The sequence below is a fragment of the Chiloscyllium plagiosum genome, unplaced genomic scaffold, assembly GCF_037043375.1.
Source record: "Chiloscyllium plagiosum isolate Xiang-an unplaced genomic scaffold, Cpla_swu_hap1 HiC_scaffold_17, whole genome shotgun sequence".
Lineage (NCBI taxonomy): Eukaryota > Metazoa > Chordata > Chondrichthyes > Orectolobiformes > Hemiscylliidae > Chiloscyllium > Chiloscyllium plagiosum.
The window spans coordinates 59,530,748-59,551,767 of record NW_028270155.1 but is presented as its reverse complement, the minus strand read 5'-3'; the positions used below and the strand labels follow the sequence as shown (position 1 = coordinate 59,551,767).

At 41.7% G+C, this 21,020-nt stretch overlaps 1 protein-coding gene across 1 annotated transcript in view; it reads left to right on the top strand.

Moving 5' to 3' along the window:
- The window catches only part of cetp (cholesteryl ester transfer protein, plasma), a 58,577-nt gene that overhangs the window by 2,057 nt on the left and 35,500 nt on the right, over positions 1-21,020 (top strand). The window contains exons 3-6 of the mRNA XM_043707160.2: positions 2,409-2,540; positions 6,163-6,233; positions 7,508-7,595; positions 15,564-15,633. Coding sequence (XP_043563095.2) covers positions 2,409-2,540; positions 6,163-6,233; positions 7,508-7,595; positions 15,564-15,633 — 361 coding nt within the window. The remainder of the gene's footprint in view (positions 1-2,408; positions 2,541-6,162; positions 6,234-7,507; positions 7,596-15,563; positions 15,634-21,020) is intronic.

Sequence of the window (21,020 nt, the reverse complement as noted above, 5' to 3'; positions counted from 1 at the left end):
ACTGCAGTTCCCAGCAGCCAATTGTTTGGGTTGTTCCTCCTCAGGGACAGGATTGAAACCAAATGTGTGAAGTGACTGGAATGGGATATATTAATGTGAAGGTCCTTCTATCCCATAAGGATATAGGCAGCACTGCCCACAGAGCAAACCTGGCTGCTCCAATAATTGGGCGGATGCTACATAGTGAAATCATTTTTCTCAGGCTACAGTAGCAATTTATGTTTATGCCAGATGTATCCTTGGCTTTCAACAGCAGTGCCATCACTGAATCTCCCACCCTCAGCATCCTGTGGACAACTATTGATTAGATACTTAATTGGGCCACCAATGATTGGCACCTCAACCACCAACTAAAACATACACTTCCTTCACCATCACCATAGAGTGCCAGCAGTGTGTACCACCTCCATGATGTGTTAAAGCAGCTTACCCAGTTTCTTCCGATACTACCTTCCAAACATCTACCACTTAGAAGGGCAAGGCTCATGGCAGCACCACTACCTGGGAATTTGCCTCCTGCCCAGACACTGTTCTAATTATATCACCATTCCTTTACTGTCACTGGGTGGAAATCTTGGAATTCCCTTCCTGACAACACTGTGGGCGTACCTACCCAGATGGATTGCAGTGTTGCAAGTAAACACTTCACCATCACCTTCTCAAGTAACCAGTTTGGGTGAGATATCATACCCATCTTCCCCCTCAGACTGGTGAGAGAAGGCTCTCGGAGAATATCTCAAGAGCTGTGGGGTTCACCTATCTAACATGGACCAATCCCACCAAAAACCAAAAGATGATGCTCACATCCCATACGAGAACAAAAAATGTACAGAAAACAATAAATTTTAATGTGAAATATTTCACTGTGTAGTCGTAGTTCATTTTCTGACATCATATCCTCTTGGAGGTCCTTTAAGGACCAAATCTGTCAATGAATTACCTTGGATGCGTAGGCATTGTTATTTTATAGCCAAACGTGTAAGACAAGGTCCCATAAATCGCAATGAGGTAATAACCAATAAATTTGATTTTTGTTGAGATTGGTCAATGTTAGATAGGTGAAGCCTACTGCTCCTTACATATTCTCCTAGAATCTTCTATTATCAGTCTGAGGGGGCTAATGGGTTTGATATCTCACCCAAACTGGTTACATTGCTGCTACCTTGCTATTATATCAGGCAATAAACACACAGCACTTCTGTTGCAGGCAAATGCAAAGTTGGAATGTGGTCAGTGCACAAGGTGGATATTTTTAAGCAACCTGTTCAAGCATATTCTTACATACCTCTGAGGCAGGTGGGACTTGATCACAGACCTTTTGGCTAAGAGCTAGGGACACTACCACTACCACAAAATCCTTCCATCAATGTGAAGGATGCTACACTGTGCCACAAGAACTACAACAGCCTTGAGATATATCAGGTGGTACAAGAGCCCTTGAGAAATATCAGGTATTGCAGGAATCGTTAGTTTGAAACTTTTTAGGAAGTCACTGCCTCTAAACTTAAAATAGCCTCTAATTGTTTTGGAGAAAGCTGGGTATCACAGGAGCAGCAGGAGGCTTTTTCACCCCCTCCAACTCCATTTTGATTTAATCCCCTCCCTCTCTCCCTAACATTTCCCCCACCTTTGCTGGCCCTTACTGCTCTTGAAAGGCTTTGCATTCAGGACATGGGCAATTTAATGATGGTGGGTAATATAGATGTAAAATACCACTGGTGATTTGGTTATGAGAAAAAAAACCCATTCAGTTGAATGTCATAACACTTCTGGATATAAAGAGAGAAAAGAGAATAGCCTCTAACTGCTGTCGGGTTACAGCTTACATTACTCAGTGCTGCCTCTGATATAAGTAGCATCGCATGACAGGGCAGGCAAGACCCCCAGCACCCACCCTCAAACATACTTTACTCGGCTTTCTCCCAACACTTACATGAGGAATATTCTCAAAGCTCTGACATCAGTATATACTTTTACAAAATAGCAATTAAATCTTGATCAACTATTTCTTCCATACTTATTTATAACAGTTTGCGTTCTTTTCAACGTCACCATTATTGCAGATGCAGTGATAGGTTGGTGCAGATGAAAGAGTCTAAGAGTCTATATGCTAAAGTTCAGGAGTGCAGCTTGAACATGTGACCTGCTGTCACAGACATTACAAAGCCAAGGTTGACCAAGCTGAATTATACAGTTGGTTTCCCAGACTCCCATCTGCACCAACCTATCACTGTGCTGGAATGAATGTTGGTGGCTATTGCATGTGCTCTGAATTGAACACATGCAAATTTCCCCAAATTTATATGGTAACAAAACTCGAACTAAAAGGGACACTGAAACTTGTACATGATGTTGTCAGTTAAACTACAGGTGTTTACAAAATCACATTTCTGCATGCGTTTTTTGAGTTTGCAGATAAACAACATGTCTGTTGAAAGGAGTGATGTCGACCTCAGTAATGAGAAAGGAATCCTAATTGCTATCCAAAATGTGGCTGCTGCATTTGAAGGGACAATGGAATATGCATACTCCAACTGGCTGCAAGTATTCAATTTTAACTGAGCAATCTTTGTGTTTGGAGTTATAGCCAGACAAAAATGTGGTTTTCTGCAGAATAATTTGTTGATATATATTATTTCCTCCCTGCCTGACCCACCGTTCCACTCCATTAACCAAAGATGAAGTCCAGAGGTGAACCACTAATTCAGTTCTGTATTTTTTCACAAAGGCACTATATCCACTGCTTATAGAACAAAATGAGAGAAGTTCAAGTTGAGAGGGGGATGGGAAAACATCTCTCCCATTGGTCCAGTGCTCGAGAACATGGTAGTGGATTAAGGAAATGTTAGAAAACAGCATAGAAAAATGGAACCAGGAGTAGGCCATGTCTGCTCTGCCAATCAATGTGATCATGGCTGATATTCCAACTCAGAGTGTCCTGTGCCCACTTTCTCGCTTTAGCCCTAAGAACTATATCTAACTCCATCATCAAAACATTCAAAGTTTTGCCTTCAACTACTTTCCGTGGCAGAGATTTGCACAGCCTGACCACTGTCTGGGTGAAAATGATGGGAGTTAAAATTCTTGCTGGAGATGGGGGAGGACTGTTCATTATTTATGTAAAAGTGACCTGTGATGTGATGGATGAGGTAGGGGCAGAATTTATTGAATCCCATGGAAGAGAGGAAATGTTAAAGACAGGGTTGAAAAAAGTCTTTCTGCTCAGAGGTCGATTGAGCCCCTTAAACAATCAATCAAAAGCCACATCAGGCTACCTCTGATCCACAGGGACTCCTCTCCAAGTGACTTTTCAGGCGACTAGACAAGGGCAGATGTGAAGAGGTTCTTTTCCCAGTGAGACAGTCTAGGACCTGAGGGCATCATCTCAGAATAAAGGGTTGCTGATTTAAGACAGAGATGAGGAGGAATCTCTTCTTCAATAAGGTAATGAATCAGTGGAATCTGAACCAAAAAGGGCTGTTGAGGCTGGGTCATTAGGTATCTTCAAGGCTGAGATATACTGAGATAAATCTGAAACATTTTTAATCAAGAGGTATAGGGCAAAGGCAGGAAAGTGGAATTGAGGACTACCAAATCAACCGTGATCTCATTGAATGGCAAAACAGACTTGATGGACAGAGTGGCCTACTTGTGCTCCTATGACCTATGGTCTTATTATGGTGTCAGTCTGCTTCTACTGAAAGGTTCTGTTGCCCTGAACCCCCATAATAGCCCTCTATACCCAGTGTTGCCTCACTGGTCCTGGAGCCCAGTCCACATGCCTTAAATATGGAATGCCTCCATCTTGGAACTGGTCACAATCCAAGCAGTGACCAGCATTCCCAGTGGAACTGCTGGGACAGAATGTTTGGATGTGGAATGGATCACTGCCCTTAAAAAGACAGAAGCTCTGATACCAGGCAGTTAACTAATAGCCAGTGAACCAGTTCGGGGTTTTTGAGAATGGTTGCAGCAGGACTACTCCTTGCTGGCCAGTGGTAGGGACCAACGTCGCACACATTAAATTTAGCCCTATGTTTTGGTATTGTGTTAACGTGGATCTGGGAAATAAAAGTTGTCAAGGACTAGTCTAGCATTTTAAGGATAACATCCTTCAAACAGATAAACATCTTTGTAAAATGAAATTGAGTAAACACAAAGAAAAGAACTCCCTGTTGAATACACTGTAGAAAATAGACATGTCTCAATTGGCATTTTATCAAATTGAGTGTGCAGTGTAGTGAATAATCTTGTGGATTCAGAGATGCACGTGTTAAAGTATCAAGTTTTAGGAAGGGGTTATATTGGATCAATGGTAGCCTGACAGCTCCCTTCATGGATGGTAACACTAATCTTTTAAGATAATAACAATTATAAATTATTATGTAATTGCTTTGAGAAAGCAATTAGATTGTCCGATGCCTTCATGTAAGTTAAACATTCACACCGAGTTCTGATCAGTGTAAATCCAGGGTTAGAAAATATGTTATTCAGCCTGTTGCTATTATTGGAGATTCTGGCATGGAGTGTTTACCAAGCACAGCAACATAAAAACCTTGAATTGCTGCATAATTAAAATGGCAAGCCTTGTCATTAACCCAAGTTTCTCACATCTGACAGGCTCAGCAACAACAGCTCAGCGATGATGCTAGGGTGCAACTATCTGTGTGGAATTTGCACATGTCCCCCGTGTCTGCTTGGGTTTCCTCCCAGTGCTCCAGTTTCCTTCCACACTCCAAAGATGTGCAGCTCAGGTGAATTGGTCATGCTAAATTGCCCATAGAGTTAGGTGCTTTAGTTAGGGGGAATGGGTCTCGGTGGGTTTCTCTTCGGAGGGATGGTGTGGACTAGTTAGGCCGAAGGGCCGGTTTTCATACCGGAGGGAATTTAATCTACTCTAATCCCTTGGTGATACATTCCAAGACTACCGTGGATGCTCGAAACTGCAGATAGTAGCAAACCCTATCATTTAAATGGAAAAGTTACCTCCTTGGCAGACCTCTGGAATTATTTCTGGAATGTTTCATGTAATATTTTCATCTAGTTCCCACTAGATGAAACTCATGAACACAGACCTTGTTAAAACAGCTACTATTCCTCCTTTTTAAAAGTATAATTATATTGAAAGCATTTAATAACTGGCAGTGCTTGGTCGTATCTGCTTTTCTGGTGCAAAAAAAACACACACAGTGGTGAGGTAGTTAGCAATGGATGGGTCACATCCACTTACACAAGCATTCATTCAGATGACTGCAGTGCTTGTCATAACTGTTATCAATGGGGCATTAGTTTTCGTGCCATTTACTTCCATTATGCCTGCCTTCTGTCCCTGTTTCAGCAAAGGTTGTGAAATGGCTGTATGAACCTGAGAAACAGCCTGAAACCCATTTCCACTGCTCCAGGTATAAATGTTTAGTGTTATTAAGTACTTTTTAATCAGTTAATTGTTAGTAAGTACTTTTTAATTAGTTAGTCTTAGTTGCATTGAGCTTGTCTTTACTGAGATCTGCTGATTGAACTGTAAAATGATCAAGTTGCCAATACAAAGCATGACTTGGCCTGGCCAGGCTGGCCATTAGCAGGTCCAGGCAGCGGGCCGTGCCCCTTTTCCGTGGTTATGTTCAGGCCTGGGTGTCCCTGCAGAAGGAGCACACGGTGTCATCAACATCCTCGATGTCATTGGGGGAGGTGGGCACCACAGGGGTGTGGAGTGCTTTGTTTCCCCCTCCAACTCTATTATGATTTAGTCCCTACCCTCCCCCCCACTTGTTTTTTCAGATAGGCACTGCCTGATCGGATTCTGCTTGTCACTGGTTCCTTGGTCACATGTGTGCTTTTTTCCTGATGGTGGAGTATTAATGAAATTATTTATATCTGGTGTTTTCACTGTGTCTTGCACCTACACATACACAACATGGGTGCTGGGAAGAAAAATACAAGGTTCGAAACATTGGAAGAGTTAACTTGTATACTCTTGAAGAAATGCTGATGAAATTGAGTCTGCTGTGTCCTGATGGGTAGCTAAATGTTAGTGTTCTGTAATGCTGACCTTTGGGGTGATTTTGTAGCAAGGTTTGTGCAGTGGGATTACATCCATCGGAGAGCTGAATGTCTTGGACTGTGACTGAATACCTCTCAGCATTTTCCAATTTTTTTTCTTAGGTTGCATCTGAATCATTCACTCGATTTTGAAATTCATTCACAGACTGATGTTAATCTTGCCGTAATGTTGGGTGAGTATGATGCTTCATGTTATATAAAATAGCATCCTTCAGTCTTGCTGTTATGTAATTAATTGAAAATATCAGTTCTGTTAATGTTGATGTGTGTCTCGTTTTCTGTCTAAACCTTTTCTACACCATTGTAAAAGTTCAACTCTGCTTTTTTCCAAGGGAAATGTGTTTTTTTAAATTCATCGTCACACATTCTCACTCTCCTAGTTTCCATAAATCCTCAGCATTTTAAATGTACTCAGAACATTGTGAGTCAGAGATTAGGCCAGGGCTTGGTACAATGTTAGAACTAAATTGGGCTTTCTGAAGGACAGAGCCTGGCCTACCCATCACAAGGTCGAAAGTACTCGAGGGGGTGAGGTGGAAGAGAGGCAACCAGACACAATGAAGAGTGCACTGTAAGGGTGGAGGTTGCTGGAGAAATGATTGTTGGGTTGGGCACTGCAGAACGGGACTATTGAATGTATGGTTGATAAAAAAAACCGTAAAGAAAAAGCTGTAAGGAAGCTTTTCATGGTTGGAGAGAGAAAGCAAGTCAAAGGCAGATGTTGAATTTGAATGACTTAACCTCTGGTACTAGTATTAGTGGAGAAAATAGGGTGAGGGCTTGTAATGTAGAAGCATGGAAAAAAACTTGTGTACAGGGGTGAGAGAGGGGTGTGACAGCCTTGGAAAAGCGGTGAGAGGGTGTCCATAGTGGTGTAATTCAGCAGAACTCAGGCTTGTTAAGATTTGAAATAGTGGAGCTTTGTGATTGAAAAACACAGTTAACCAAGTGTTAAAGTAGCCAATGTAAACAAAGAGAACTAAGAATAGCTGTGACTGGCCTTTTCACCTTGAGAGTAGGAAATTTCAGAGATCGTAGTGAGTCTGCAACTATTTTATCTCAAATAAAGCTGGTTGGGGGTGGTGCTGCTTCGGGCAGAACATGTGCTTGTTTTGTCCCTCCTGGAGATGGCTTATTCTTGATAATCTTTATACTGTGGCTGATCATGAGACAGACAATTGACAAACGTTAATCCATTATTTGTATGTGAACATCATCTTGTAAATAACCTAAAGATACCTTTGTCTGTCTATGTGGTTCAGCAGTTATCTATAACTTTATCATGAAAAGATGTTTTCATGCAACTGTTAAAAAAAAAACTGTGTTACGTTATATTTTGGATGTCTTGTCAAAAAACTCTTAGTCTTGACTTACAGCCAATAAAATGCAGCTGGATCCTGTTTAATTCCTGACATGATACTGTACATGAACTTTTGTTTTCTTATAGCCTATGACAATGGGCGATTTGCTGTAACTATCCCCGACTGTCAGCTGAATTTTGACAAGTTGACACTGAAAATACAAAGGGACAAAGAGTAAGTCAAAACTTCTGTGTCAATGGAAAGACCTGGCATTGTTTAATAATCTCTCAGAAATGTGGAGAATCCAGTGAATTGTCTCTCAAGCATCACCCTTGGCACCTGCTACACTTGCAAAACCCTTTGAAAGGGAGTCTGATTGCAACTGTGTCACCCTGTTCAGTTATAGAGTCATAGAGTCCCAGAAACAGACCCTTCAGTCCAACTTGATTATGCCAACCAGATATCCTAAATTAATCAAGTCCCATTTGCCAACATTTTGCCCATATCTCTCTAAACTCTTCCTATGCATGTACCCTCCCAGATGCCTTTTAAATGTAATTGTACCAACCTCCACCAACACTTCCTCTGGCAGGTCATTCCATCCATGCACCACTCTCTGTCTGAAAAGGTTGCCTCTGAGACACCTTTTAAACCTTTCCCCTCTCACCTTAAACCTATGCCCTCTAGTTTTGGACTCCCCTACCCTGAGAAAAAGACCATGGCTAATCACCCTATCCATGCCCCTCATGATTTTATAAATCTCTATAGGGTCACCCCTCAGCATCTACACCAGGGAAAATAGCCACAGCCTACTCAGCCTCTCCCTATAGCTCAAACCCTCCAAGCCTTAGGTTAGTGCTAGAGAAGTACCATAACTACTGGTTGTATTGAAAATCTGTTCTATTACTCTGATGTACTTATGTAACGTATGATTTGTCTGGTCAGCTTGCAAAACAGTACTTTTCACTGTATCTCAGTGCATGTGACAATAATAAGTAAATAACAGGAGCTGTAACTAGACCCTATGGTGGTACAGGCCCTTTGTGCTTGCTCTGAGGGTGGTGGGTTAGCACACTTAGTTACAACATTTTGCTTTCTCACATTCAATTCTGAGCGTCAGTTCTAGCTACACTCCACAGACATGAGGTCAATTTTAACCTAACCATCCTCTTTAGCAGCGCATAGGTGCAGTGCTGTTTTTACGCACCATCCTTTTTATTTAAATCTCTTGACCGATGGGGTGTAAAGCTGTCACTGAACCCGATCCTGAGGAGATCCTTGCCTGCTAATAAAAAGATCCCCAATGATGTCACAGTTCAACGCAGGCTTCACAGGTAAAGGTGAGTTGGGCTAGCCCTGAAGCTTAAGATGTCATGTGTTGTGTGATCAGTTTTAAAACTGACTATTGCATTAAAGGCATTCTGTATGCAATTCAAAGCGTTTGTCAAACACATTTGTGTGGAATATCATTGTTTCAATATCTGTAAAAACTATTTATTCACAAAAGACGGGGTGGTCATTTAACCTTTGTAAGTGAATCATAGTACCGGGGTACATTTTGTAAGCATAGAAGAGGTTTTCACTTGTTTCCATTCATTGTATCAATCCAGTCCAGGCAGAGTTGGCTGCAGTGGTATAAAATATCAGAGAGTTTAAGCAGCTTGCCTTTGGATTTACTGCTCATTGAAATATCACTTGAGCTGAAGCAGGCCGGGCTCAAAAAGGAAACCGGCTGCGGGCTCAGGTTGAAATCGTGAAATTCCACCAGGCTGCTGTGCGGGTGCAGTGACACTGGTCAGCAAGGATAGGAAGGGAGGTCAGAGGCCAGGGAGCAAGGCTGAGGGCTGGTTGTGAGACTGTAATATGGAGATGGGGGGAAAGAGAAGTCCTCCACCGGAAGAGGGAGGGGCTGGAAAGACGAGAGAGGAGCTAAAAAAAAGGATGCAAAGAGGAGTGACAGCCTTTAGAAAGGAAATAGGGTCTGCAAAAGGTGGAAGAATTCTGAAAGGAGGGAGAGGGGCTATAAAGGAGAGAAGGTAGTGATCAACATTTCAAGAAAGGAATGCTTACCTAATTGGGAGTATTAAGACTGAGTTAGAGACAATAAAAACTGCAGATGCTGGAATCCAATGTTGAATTGCTGAAGAAGGGTTATCCCCAAAATATTGACTTCTCCACTGCCTGATGCTGCCTGGCTTGCTGTGTTCTTCCAGTCTCCTGCCTGTCTACTTTGTATTAAGTCTGAGGCAATGAATGCTTTGTAAATGTATGGAGTGTCTAGATTGATGCTGTAGAGTTCAGGAGGTACCATATGGGAAGAAAAAATGTATTGGATACTATTACATGAACACCATTTTTATTATATAAAGATTGACATTTATTTATCATCACGCCTTACAATGTCTTACGTATTATAAATTACTGGAGGTGCAGATGCTGTGTCAGAGACAAATTTGAATGATTAGCTGAAGCCTCACCAACCTGCACGCAGATTGCTTAAGGCAATGACTTTTTGAATGTACAAGTGTGTTGGGTATTTTTTAATGCACTTGTTTTTCATTGAATTCTGTTTCCTTGCACCAATTTATATTCTGTGGTGTCCATGAAATTAATGCTTTTCTTGTGAGCTATAACTTTAAATTTATTGGATCGTTGATGATTAGTGGAATATTGAGATATTCTTCGAGTTCTGCTTTTTTTTGTGAGTCAAAGCCCCATGTAAATAAAAATACAGGAAGCATTTGTTCCTGAGTGACTGTAACATCTAATTAAGGAACTGGTAAGATTGTGAAAGCAGCCCCTGAAAATTAGTATGTAGCCCTTGAGAAATCTTTTGCTCTGGAGCAAAATAAAAATATTTTAAGCCCTGGGACTACCTTATTTCAAAAAAGAGGCAGCAACATGGCTGCAGAATTGGCTGAGGGAAACGACACAGAAAATAATGATTTATTTTGGGCTTGCACAAGGTTTTGAGTGACGTGCTCTGAGTGTCAGGGTTAGGACCCTTGCTTTTCTTGATATACAGTATTGATCTAGCCTTTAGGGTACAGGGCACGATTTCAAAATTTGTAGATAATTTTGAAAATGTTGTAACCTATGAAGAAGATAGTTTAGAACTTCAAAAGGACATAGAAAGGTTGGTGGAGTGGGCGGATAAATAGCAGGTGAAGTTCAGTCAGGAGAAATATGACGTGATTAATTTTGATATGAAGAGCCTATCAAGAGACAGAATAAAATAAAAGTTTAAATTCTAAAGAGTGTAAAAGAGCAGAGGGAGCTGTGTGTATATGTGCACAAGTCATTAAAGATGGCAGGACAGGTTGAGAGAACAGTTAATAACATATGTAATATTCCAGGCTTTATCAATAGGAACAGGGCTGTACAGGAGCGAGGAGGTTACATTGAACTTGTGTAAAACAGCAGTTTGGCTTCAGCTGGAGTTTAGCTTCCATTGGAGAGAGAACAGAAGAGTTTTCCAAGCCTGCTTCCAATGATGAAGAATTTCAGTTGTGAAATTAGACGGGAGAAGGTGGGTTGGTTTTCCTCAGATACAGAAGGATTGAGAGGAGGACTGATTCCTCAGGTTTGAAGTATTCAAAATCATGAGATGTTTGGACAGAGTACATGAGGAGAACATCTTCCCACTCATGAAAGAATTAAGAGGTCACAAATTTAAAGTAATTAGTACAAGTAATTTGAGGAAATATTTTTCACTCATTGAGTGGTTAGGAACACCCTGCTTGACAAAATGGTGGAGGCAGATTCAATTAAATAATTCTAAAAGGAATGAGATTATTATTTTCAAAAGAACACTGTGTAGGATTAAGAAGTAAGAGTTACACTGATGGTTGCAGGGATGAAATGAATGGCACTAAGTGAGATGCTCATTTGGAGAGCTGGCATAATGATCTCCTCCTGTCTGTAACAATTGTGTGACTCTCAGGCGGCTCCACTCAGCGTCGCTTGACCTGAAATGGAGTAGGGACCTTTGCTTAGGGGATAACTAGGCTGGGTCTGGAGATGTCAGTGGGGGAAGGGTTCATAAAATCCCTACAGTGTGGAAGTAGACCATTCGACCCATTGAATCCACAACGACTCTGCGAAGAGCATTCCACCCACACCCACCCATCCCTATAACCCTGCTTTTCCCATGGCCAATCCACCTCACCTGCACATCTTCAAACTGTGGGAGGAAATCAGGGCACCCCCCGCAGACATGGGGAGAATGTGCAAACTCCACACAGTCACCTGCATTCCTGATGCTGTGAGGCAGCAATGCTAACCACTGAACTGTGGAGGGATGCAGGTAGGTGGGACTAATTTATTTTGAGAACATAGTCAGCATGGATTGGTTGGACCAAAGGGCTTGTTTCAATGCTGTACGATGCTATGACTCTGTGAGTCTATTTGAATGCCCTCTTTCAGTGATTTTGAGTGTACAGAAACCTTGGCCTTTTTCTATATTCTTGTGCAGGCTTTCAATGTCCACTGTAACGGGATGATATTGTGGGTGAATTTAGTGAGTTTAATACCTTCATTAAGTAGTATTTGTCTTTAATGTAACTAGGATGCTTCTGAGCTGCCTCATTAAAGCTTAAAAATCACACAACACCAGGTTATGGTCCAACAGGTTTATTTGGAAGCACTAGCTTTAGGAACATTGCTCTTTCATTAGGTGGTTGTGGAGTATAAGATTGTAAGACACAAAATTTATAGCAAAAGTTTACAATATGATGTAACTGAAATTATATATTGAAAAAGACCTGGATTGTTTGTTAAGTCTCTCAGCTTTTGGAATGACCATGTTGGTTTCAGTTCTTTCAAATGTAAATCGCAAAACCTTTTCTAAAAGTTACATTCTCAAGTGAACTTTAACAATCTCCAAATCATCATTAAAGCATGGATGAACATGCAAGAAAATGCAGTAAGAAAAATAGCTTGAAAAAACCCCATGAGTTGTGAAGTACATGTGAATTAAACAATTTTTTTGCTGTTTGTTCCCCTTGTTCTACTGGTGGCTCTATGAAGGTCAGTATCCTGGTGTATTTGTTAGCAGCCATTTTAAAAAGAAGTTTGGAGAGGAAAGAAACTTGCTGTTGGTGGATCAAAGCCAAAGAAAGTGCTACCTGCTTGCAATTAATTTTTAAAACAAATTTGCAGATATCACACTCATCCCCAGTACATTCTCTTGTACCAAGTAGTTTGAATTTTCATTTTGAAACAGAACATGTGAGATTTATTTATATTAAATCAGCAAAATATTTTATGGATTCCAAGTTGAAAGATTAAATCTATATATTTTTGATACATATGCTGTTTTATTCAGCTCGTGAAGGAACTACCCAAAAGAAATTCCATGCAAATACAAAAGGTGATTGTACTTTGTACTTTGTCACTGTATCACTTAATGAGAGAGTTAGTGAGAATGAGCAGGAGTGCCTGAAAGTCAGAAAACAAGCCCCACATATCAAAAAAAAGCCTTCAAGCAAATCTCAAGGTCCCTTGGAGAAAATAAATTTCCACACTTTAAATAATATTTGTCACATTTAAAAATATTTTATTTACTCGGCAACTCGTCAGAATGCAACGATGAAAGAATCAAACGGTTCATTCCTTAAATGTTATTTTCAGTGATTTTTCCACTTACAGGTGGATGACTAGTCACCTTTACTAAAATGTTGCTTTTTGATAAACCCTTCTTATCTGTAGTAAAACTACACCAGTTACCACTCTATAATACATTGATTTTTTTTACATGGGGAGAAAGAAATCAATAATGCTCAGTTAAGTTTATTGATTGCACTGATCTATGGAAGATTTTATATTTATGATAAGCTAAATGAATTTTAATAAAAATATCTGAAGTACAGTTGAAGAAGCCTGATTTCAAATGCTTTCAGACTGAAATTCCTCATTGTATACAGAGTGGAAACTTTATTTTTTATTTGTGAGGTGATTATTAATGCTCTATTTCCCTTCAGAAAGTAGTAGAAAGGCATCTTCTTTGACTGATGTGTTCTATGTGGTGTGGATGCACTCACAGTGTTGTTGGTAAGGGAGTATCAGGATTTTGGTGGTGTATTTGTAATGTCATTGGACTAGAAGTCCAGAACGTGAGGAAGTTTCCTGATGAAGGGCTTTGCCCAAAACGTTGATTTTCCTGCTCCTCGGATGCTGCCTGACCTGCTGTGCTTTTCCAGCACCACTCTGATCTAAACTCCGGTTTCCAGCATCTGCAGTCCTCACTCTTGCCTAGAAATCCAGAACCTCAGTCTAACATTTTGGGAATATGGGTTCAGATCCCATCTTGGCAGATAGTAGAATTTGAATTCAACAAAAATCTGGAGCTTTGAAAACAAAAACTAGTCAAATGAAAACTATGTAACCACTGTTGTAAAAAGTCAGGGGAAGAAATCTGTCATCCATACATGACCTAGCTTACATTATTCCAGACCCAAAGCAACATAATAGACTCTTACCTGCCCCCTGGACAATAATTCCTAGCCTGACCAGGGACATCCACAATTCATGAACAATTGTTTTTTAGAAGTGAGGGAATAGTGATATAGTTTCAATTGGATTGTGTGTGACTTGGAGTTTACAGGTGACCCTAATGGCACAGTCACAGCTATATCTTCTGCTTGTTCCATGAACTACAGATTTATATAATTAATCTGTAGCCCTTCTAGTTTTTCTTTCATGTTTCAAGGTAAAACTAACCAGCAGCACAACTTTGTGCTTTAAACAAAATAGTTTGGCTTATTGTATAACTTTCAGCATTAATTATTGAAGAAAGAGATAAAGTTATTAACCAATACAAAAATTTTAAGTGAGTAAGGATGAAGTGTACTCATAAAGAAGAAATTAAGGACAGTCTCTAAGGTTCTTGTAGGTCTGTTACTTGATTAGATTAGATTACTTACAATGTAGAAACAGGCCCTGTGGCCCAACAAGTCCACATCAACCCACCGAAGTGCAACCCACCCAGACCCATTCCCCTACATTTACCCCTGCACCTAACACTACGGGCAATTTAGCATGGCCAATTCGCCTGAGCTGCACATTTTTGGACTGTGGGAGGAAACCGGAGCACCCGGAGGAAACCTACGCAGACACGGGGAGAATGTGCAAACTCCACACAGTCGGTCACCTGAGGCGGGAATTGAACCCGGGTCTCTGGCACTGTGAGGCAACAGTGCTAACCACTGGGCCACCGTGCCACCCACTGTGCTTGCTTGAAGATTTCTTTCAGAAGTGAAGGGGTTGAACCTAGAGAAAAAATTTAGCAGCTGCAATGGTTATTGTTGGTGTGAAGGCAGTGTCTGTACATGTACATTCAGCAGGATTTGGGAGAGAGGTTTCTTATTCCTACTAATTCTAGTGCTACAATATTTGCAGTTTGCCTGGACTGTATTAGCTGAACAACAGTTGATTTTCAAGTGTATTCCTTCTTGTGTTCTCTTTGTCTGAGATTCCTCTCTGCTGATTTCTGTCAGCGTTCCTTCTGGGGTTTCTGCACAAAATGGTTGCTCACAGCCACCCAGCATGATCTCAAAACTAGTAAATCACTCTTCGGTATTACACAGTGGGTCAGCGAGGCCTGAGACACAGACACAGGGAAACCATTGTCACAGAGTTTTCTTTAACTGTTCGAAATGTTCATTTCAAAATCTCTTATAATTTCTTCCACAATACCCACTAAATCCAAAAGGGTAGTCGTTTGACTTCTGGGAGCCATTTTATAAGATTCTTTGTCCATTTTAAGGACAGATTGGTTTTGTGTAAGAAATGCATATTGTACATACAAAAGAAAATAGAAGGCATTGGTCATCTTTAACTGGTTACTAGTCCATAGACCAACTAGCTACTTGTTGCTCACCAAATGTCCATGGTTACACACCCCTTGATTCCAGCTGACGTGCAAACTAAAACAAGCAGCAGTTACAATGAGTGTCAAAGGGGTTTTTAAAACAGTACTTTTCCATTTCATCCACAATCAAAAATACCTAAAAATAAAAAGATAGTCTTTTCAGGGGCTGGACAATAAATGCCAAATCCCAGGAATGAGTTCTTAAAATGCCATTGTTTTAATCTAGTTGCCTTGCTTCTTCTTTTTGCTGGTTAATTTTGTAACAGTATAAGTTGCAAGTGGTTACTTAATTGGATTGTTTTCACATGATATTCATTTTGCTGTCTAACCAGGGCCAACTGGATCCAAAAACTCTTCGCAGATTTTGTCTCTTTCACTTTGAGACATATTGTTAAAGGACAGGTAAATGTGGTCCTATTTCATTTCATACCAAACATAGACATTTCTTTCCAATGTGCTTCAAACATTTTCTTGTTAAAGGATGGCATGTTGCTGTGTTTATATGTGCCAGGCTTTTTAAATAGAAACATCTGGAGCACCATATGTATTTGGCTTCCCTTTATGATGGATTAGCCTCTCTCTGTATTATATTGAGGTTGATGCTCCGTGCCTGTAAACACCAGGTCAGGCAGAAGATGACACTGTGTTCCCGTAGATACTGGGACTGACAGAAGATGACACTGTGTGCCTGTAGATACTAGGACTGACCGAAGGTGACAAGTGTGTGCCTGTAGATACTAGGACTTACAGAAGGTGACACTGTGTGCCTGTAGATACTAGGACTTACAGAAGGTGATACAGTGTGCCTGTAGATACTAGGACTGACAGAAGGTGACACTATGTGCCTGTAGATACTAGGACTGACAGAAGGTGACAAGTGTGTGCCTGTAGATACTATGACTGAAAGAAGGTGAGAATGTGTGCCTGTAGATACTACGACTGACAAAAGGTGACAACTGCGTATGCTTCTAGATACTGGACTGATAGAAGGTGACACTGCGTGCTTGTAGATCCTAGGACTGACAGTAGGTCATATTAAATGCCTATCGATACTAGGACTGACAGAAGGTGACACTGTGTGCCTGTAGATACTAGGACTGACAGAAGTTGATACTGTGTGCCTGTAGATACTAGGACTGACAGAAGGTGATAACTGTGTGTTTGTAAATACTGGGACTGACAGAAGGTGAGAATGTGTGCCTGTCGATACTAGGACTGACAGAAGGTGACATTGTGTGCCTGTAGATACCAGGACTGACAGAAAGTGACGCTGTGTGCCTATAGATACTAGGACTGACAGAAAGTGACAAGTGTGTGCCTGTAGATAATATGACTGAAAGAAGGTGAGAATATGTGCCTGTAGACACTAAGACTGACAGAAGGTGACAACTGTGTATGCCTGTAGATACTGGGACTGACAGAAGGTGACCCTGTGTGCTTGTACATCCTCGGACTGACAGAAGGTCATATTAAATGCCTATCGATACTAGGACCCTGAGAGAAGGTGACATTGTGTGCCTGTCAATTCTAAGACTGACAGAAGGTGACAACTGTGTATGCTTGTAGATACTGGACTGACAGAAGGTGACACTGTGTGCTTGTAGATCCTAGGACTGACAGTAGGTCATATTAAATGCCTATCAATATAGGACTGACAGAAGGTGACACTGTGTGCCTGTAGATACTAGGACTGACAGAAGGGTATATTGTGTGCCTGTCGATACTAGAACTGACAGAAGATGCCATTATGTGCCTGTAGATACTAGGACTGACAGAAGGTGAGAATGTGTGCCTGTAGATATTAGGACCGACAGAAGGTGAGAATGTGTGCCTGTAGAGACTAGGACTGACAGAAGATGACACCTGTGTGCCTGTTGATACTGGGACTGACAGAAGATGACATTATATGCCTGTAGATAATAGGGCTGACAGAAGGTGACCCTGTGTGCTTGTAGATACTGGGACTGACACAAGTTGATACTGTGTGCCTGTAGATACTAGCACTGACAGAAGATGCCATTATGTGCCTGTAGATCCTAGGACTGACAGAAGGTGACAACTGTGTGTCTGTAGATATCAGGACTGACAGAATGTGACAGCTGCCTATAGATACTAGGACTGACAGAAGGTGAGATTGTTTGCCTGTGGATACTAGGACTGACAGAAAATGACACTGTGTGCCTGTAGATACCAGGACTGACAGAAGGTGATAACTGTGTGCCTTTAGATACTAGTACTGACAGAAAGTGATACTGTGCCTGTAGATACTAGGACTGACAGAAGGTGACAACTGTGTATCTGTAGACACTAAGACTGACAGAAGGTGACAGGTCTGTGCCTGTAGATACTGGGACTGACAGAAGGTGATACTGTGTGTCTGTCGATACTATGCCTGACAGAAAGTAACACTGTGTGCCTGTAGATACTAGGACTGACAGAAACTGATACTTTGTGCCTGTAGATACTAGGACTGACAGAAGGTGACAGTGTGTACCTGTAGATACTTGACAGAAGGTGACACTGTGTGCTTGTAGATACTAGGACTGATACAAGGTGACACTGTGAGACTGTCGATCCTAGGACTGACAGAAGGTGACATTATGTGCCTGTAGGTACTGGGACTGTCAGAAGGTGACAAGTCTGTGCCTGTAGATACTGGGACTGACAGAAGCTGACACTTTATGCCTGTAGATACTAGGACTGACAGAAGGTGACAGTGTGTACCTGTAGATACTTGACAGAAGGTGACACTGTGTGCTTGTAGATACTAGGACTGATACAAGTTGATACTGTGTGCCTGTAGATACTAGGACTGACAGAAGATGCCATTATGTGCCTGTAGATCCTAGGACTGACAGAAGGTGACAACTGTGTGTCTGTAGATATCAGGACTAACAGAATGTGACAGCTGCCTATAGATACTAGGACTGACAGAAGGTGAGATTGTTTGCCTGTGGATACTAGGACTGACAGAAGGTGATAACTGTGTGCCTTTAGATACTAGTACTGACAGAAAGTGATACTGTGCCTGTAGATACTAGGACTGACAGAAGGTGACAACTGTGTATCTGTAGATACTACGACTGACAGAAGGTAATACTGTGTGCCTGTAGATACTGGAACTGACAGAAGGTGACAAGTCTGTGCCTGCAGATACTGGGACTGACAGAAGGTGATACTGTGTGTCTGTAGATACTATGCCTGACAGAAAGTAACACTGTGTGCCTGTAGATACTAGGACTGTCAGAAGGTGACACTGCGTGCGTGTAGATACTAGGACTGATACAAGGTGACACTGTGAGACTGTTGAAACTAGGACTGACAGAACATGACATTATGTGCCTGTAGATACTGGGACTGACAGAAGGTGACAAGTGTGTGCCTTTAGATAATGGGACTGACAGAAGGTGACATTGTGTGCCTGTAGATACATGACAGAAGATGACACTGTGTACTTGTAGATACTAGGACTGACTGAAGATGAGAATGTGTGCCTGTAGATACTAGGACTGACAGAAGGTGGCAAGTGTGTGCCTGTAGATACTTGACAGAAGGTGACATTGTGTGCCTGTCGATACTAGGACTAACAGAAGATGACATTATGTGCCTGTAGATACTAGGACTGACAGAAGGTGATAACTGTGTGCTTGTAAATACTAGGACTGACAGAATGTGACACTGTGTGCCTGTAGATACGAGCACTGACAGAAGGTGACAATTTGTGCCTGTAGATACTGGGACCGACAGAAGGTGACATTATATGCCTGTAGATACTAGGACCGACAGAAGGTGACAAATGTGTGCCTGTAGATACTGGGACCGACAGAAGGTGACAATTTGTGCCTGTAGATACTAGGACTGACAGAAGGTGACAACTGTGTGCCTGTTGATACTAGGACTGACAGAAGGTGACAAGTGTGTTCCTGTAGATAGTATGACTGACAGAAGGTGACAACTGTGTATGCCTGTAGATACTGGGACTGACAGAAGGTGACACTGTGTGCCTGTAGATACTTGACAGAAGGTGACACTGTGTGCTTGTAGATACTAGGACTGATACAAGGTGACACTGTGAGACTGTTGAAACTAGGACTGACAGAAGATGACATTATGTGCCTGTAGATATCAGAACTGACAGAAGGTGACAAGTGTGTGCTTATAGATACAGGGACTGACAGAAGGTGACACTGTGTGCCTGTAGATACATGACAGAAGGTGACACTGTGTACTTGTAGATACTAGGACTGACAGACGTTGACGTTATGTGCCTGTAGATACTGGGACTGACAGAAGGTGACATTGTGTGCCTGCAGATACTAGGACTGACTGAAGATGAGAATGTGTGCCTGTCGATACTAGGACTGACAGAAGGTGATAACTGTGTGCTTGTAAATACTGGGACTGACAGAATGTCACACTGTGTGTCTGTGGATACGAGCACTGACAGAAGATGACAATTTGTGCCTGTAGATACTAGGACCGACAGAAGGTGACAACTGTGTACCTGTAGATACTAGCACTGACAGAAGATGCCATTATGTGCCTGTAGATACTAGGACTGACCGTAGGTGACAAGTGTGTGCCTGTAGATACTAGGACTTACAGAAGGTGACATTGTGTGCCTGTAGATACTAGGACTGACAGAAAGTGACACTGTGTGCTTATAGATACTAGGACTGACAGAAGGTGACAAGTGTGTGTCTGTAGATACTATGACTGAAAGAAGGTGAGAATATGTGCCTGTAGATACTAAGACTGACAGAAGGTGACAACTGTGTATGCCTGTAGATACTGGGACTGACACAAGATGACATTGTGTGCCTGCAGATACTAGGACTGACTGAAGATGAGAATGTGTGCCTGTAGATACTAGGACCGACAGAAGGTGACAAATGTGTGCCTGTAGATACTGGGACCGACAGAAGGTGACAATTTGTGCCTGTAGTACTAGGACTGACAGAAGGTGACAACTGTGTGCCTGTTGATACTAGGACTGACAGAAGGTGACAAGTGTGTGCCTGTAGATACTATGACTGACAGAAAGTGACACTGTGTGCCTGTTGATACTGGGACTGACAGAAGATGACATTATATGCCTGTCGATAATAGGGCTGACAGAAGGTGACCCTGTGTGCTTGTAGATACTGGGACTGACACAAGTTGATACTGTGTGCCTGTAGATACTAGCACTGACAGAAGATGCCATTATGTGCCTGTAGATCCTCGGACTGACAGAAGGTGACATTGTGTGCCTGCAGATACTAGGACTGACTGAAGATGAGAATGTGTGCCTGTAGATACTAGGACTGACAGAAGGTGACAAGTGTGTGCCTGTAGATACTTGACAGAAGGTGACACTGTGTGCCTGTCGATACTAGGACTGACAGAAGGTGACATTGTGTGCCTGTAGATACCAGGACTGACAGAAAGTGACGCTGTGTGCCTATAGATACTAGGACTGACAGAAGGTGACAAGTGTGTGCCTGTAGATAATATGACTGAAAGAAGGTGAGAATATGTGCCTGTAGATACTAGGACTGACCGAAGGTGACAAGTGTGTGCCTGTAGATACACGGACTTACAGAAGGTGACACTGTGTGCCTGCAGATACTAGGACTGACAGAAGGTGACAAGTGTGTGCCTGTAGATACTTGACAGAAGGTGACACTGTGTGCCTGTCGATACTAGGACTGACAGAAGATGACATTATGTGCCTGTAGATACTAGGACTGACAGAATGTGATAATTGTGTGCTTGTAAATACTGGGACTGACAGAATTTGACATTGT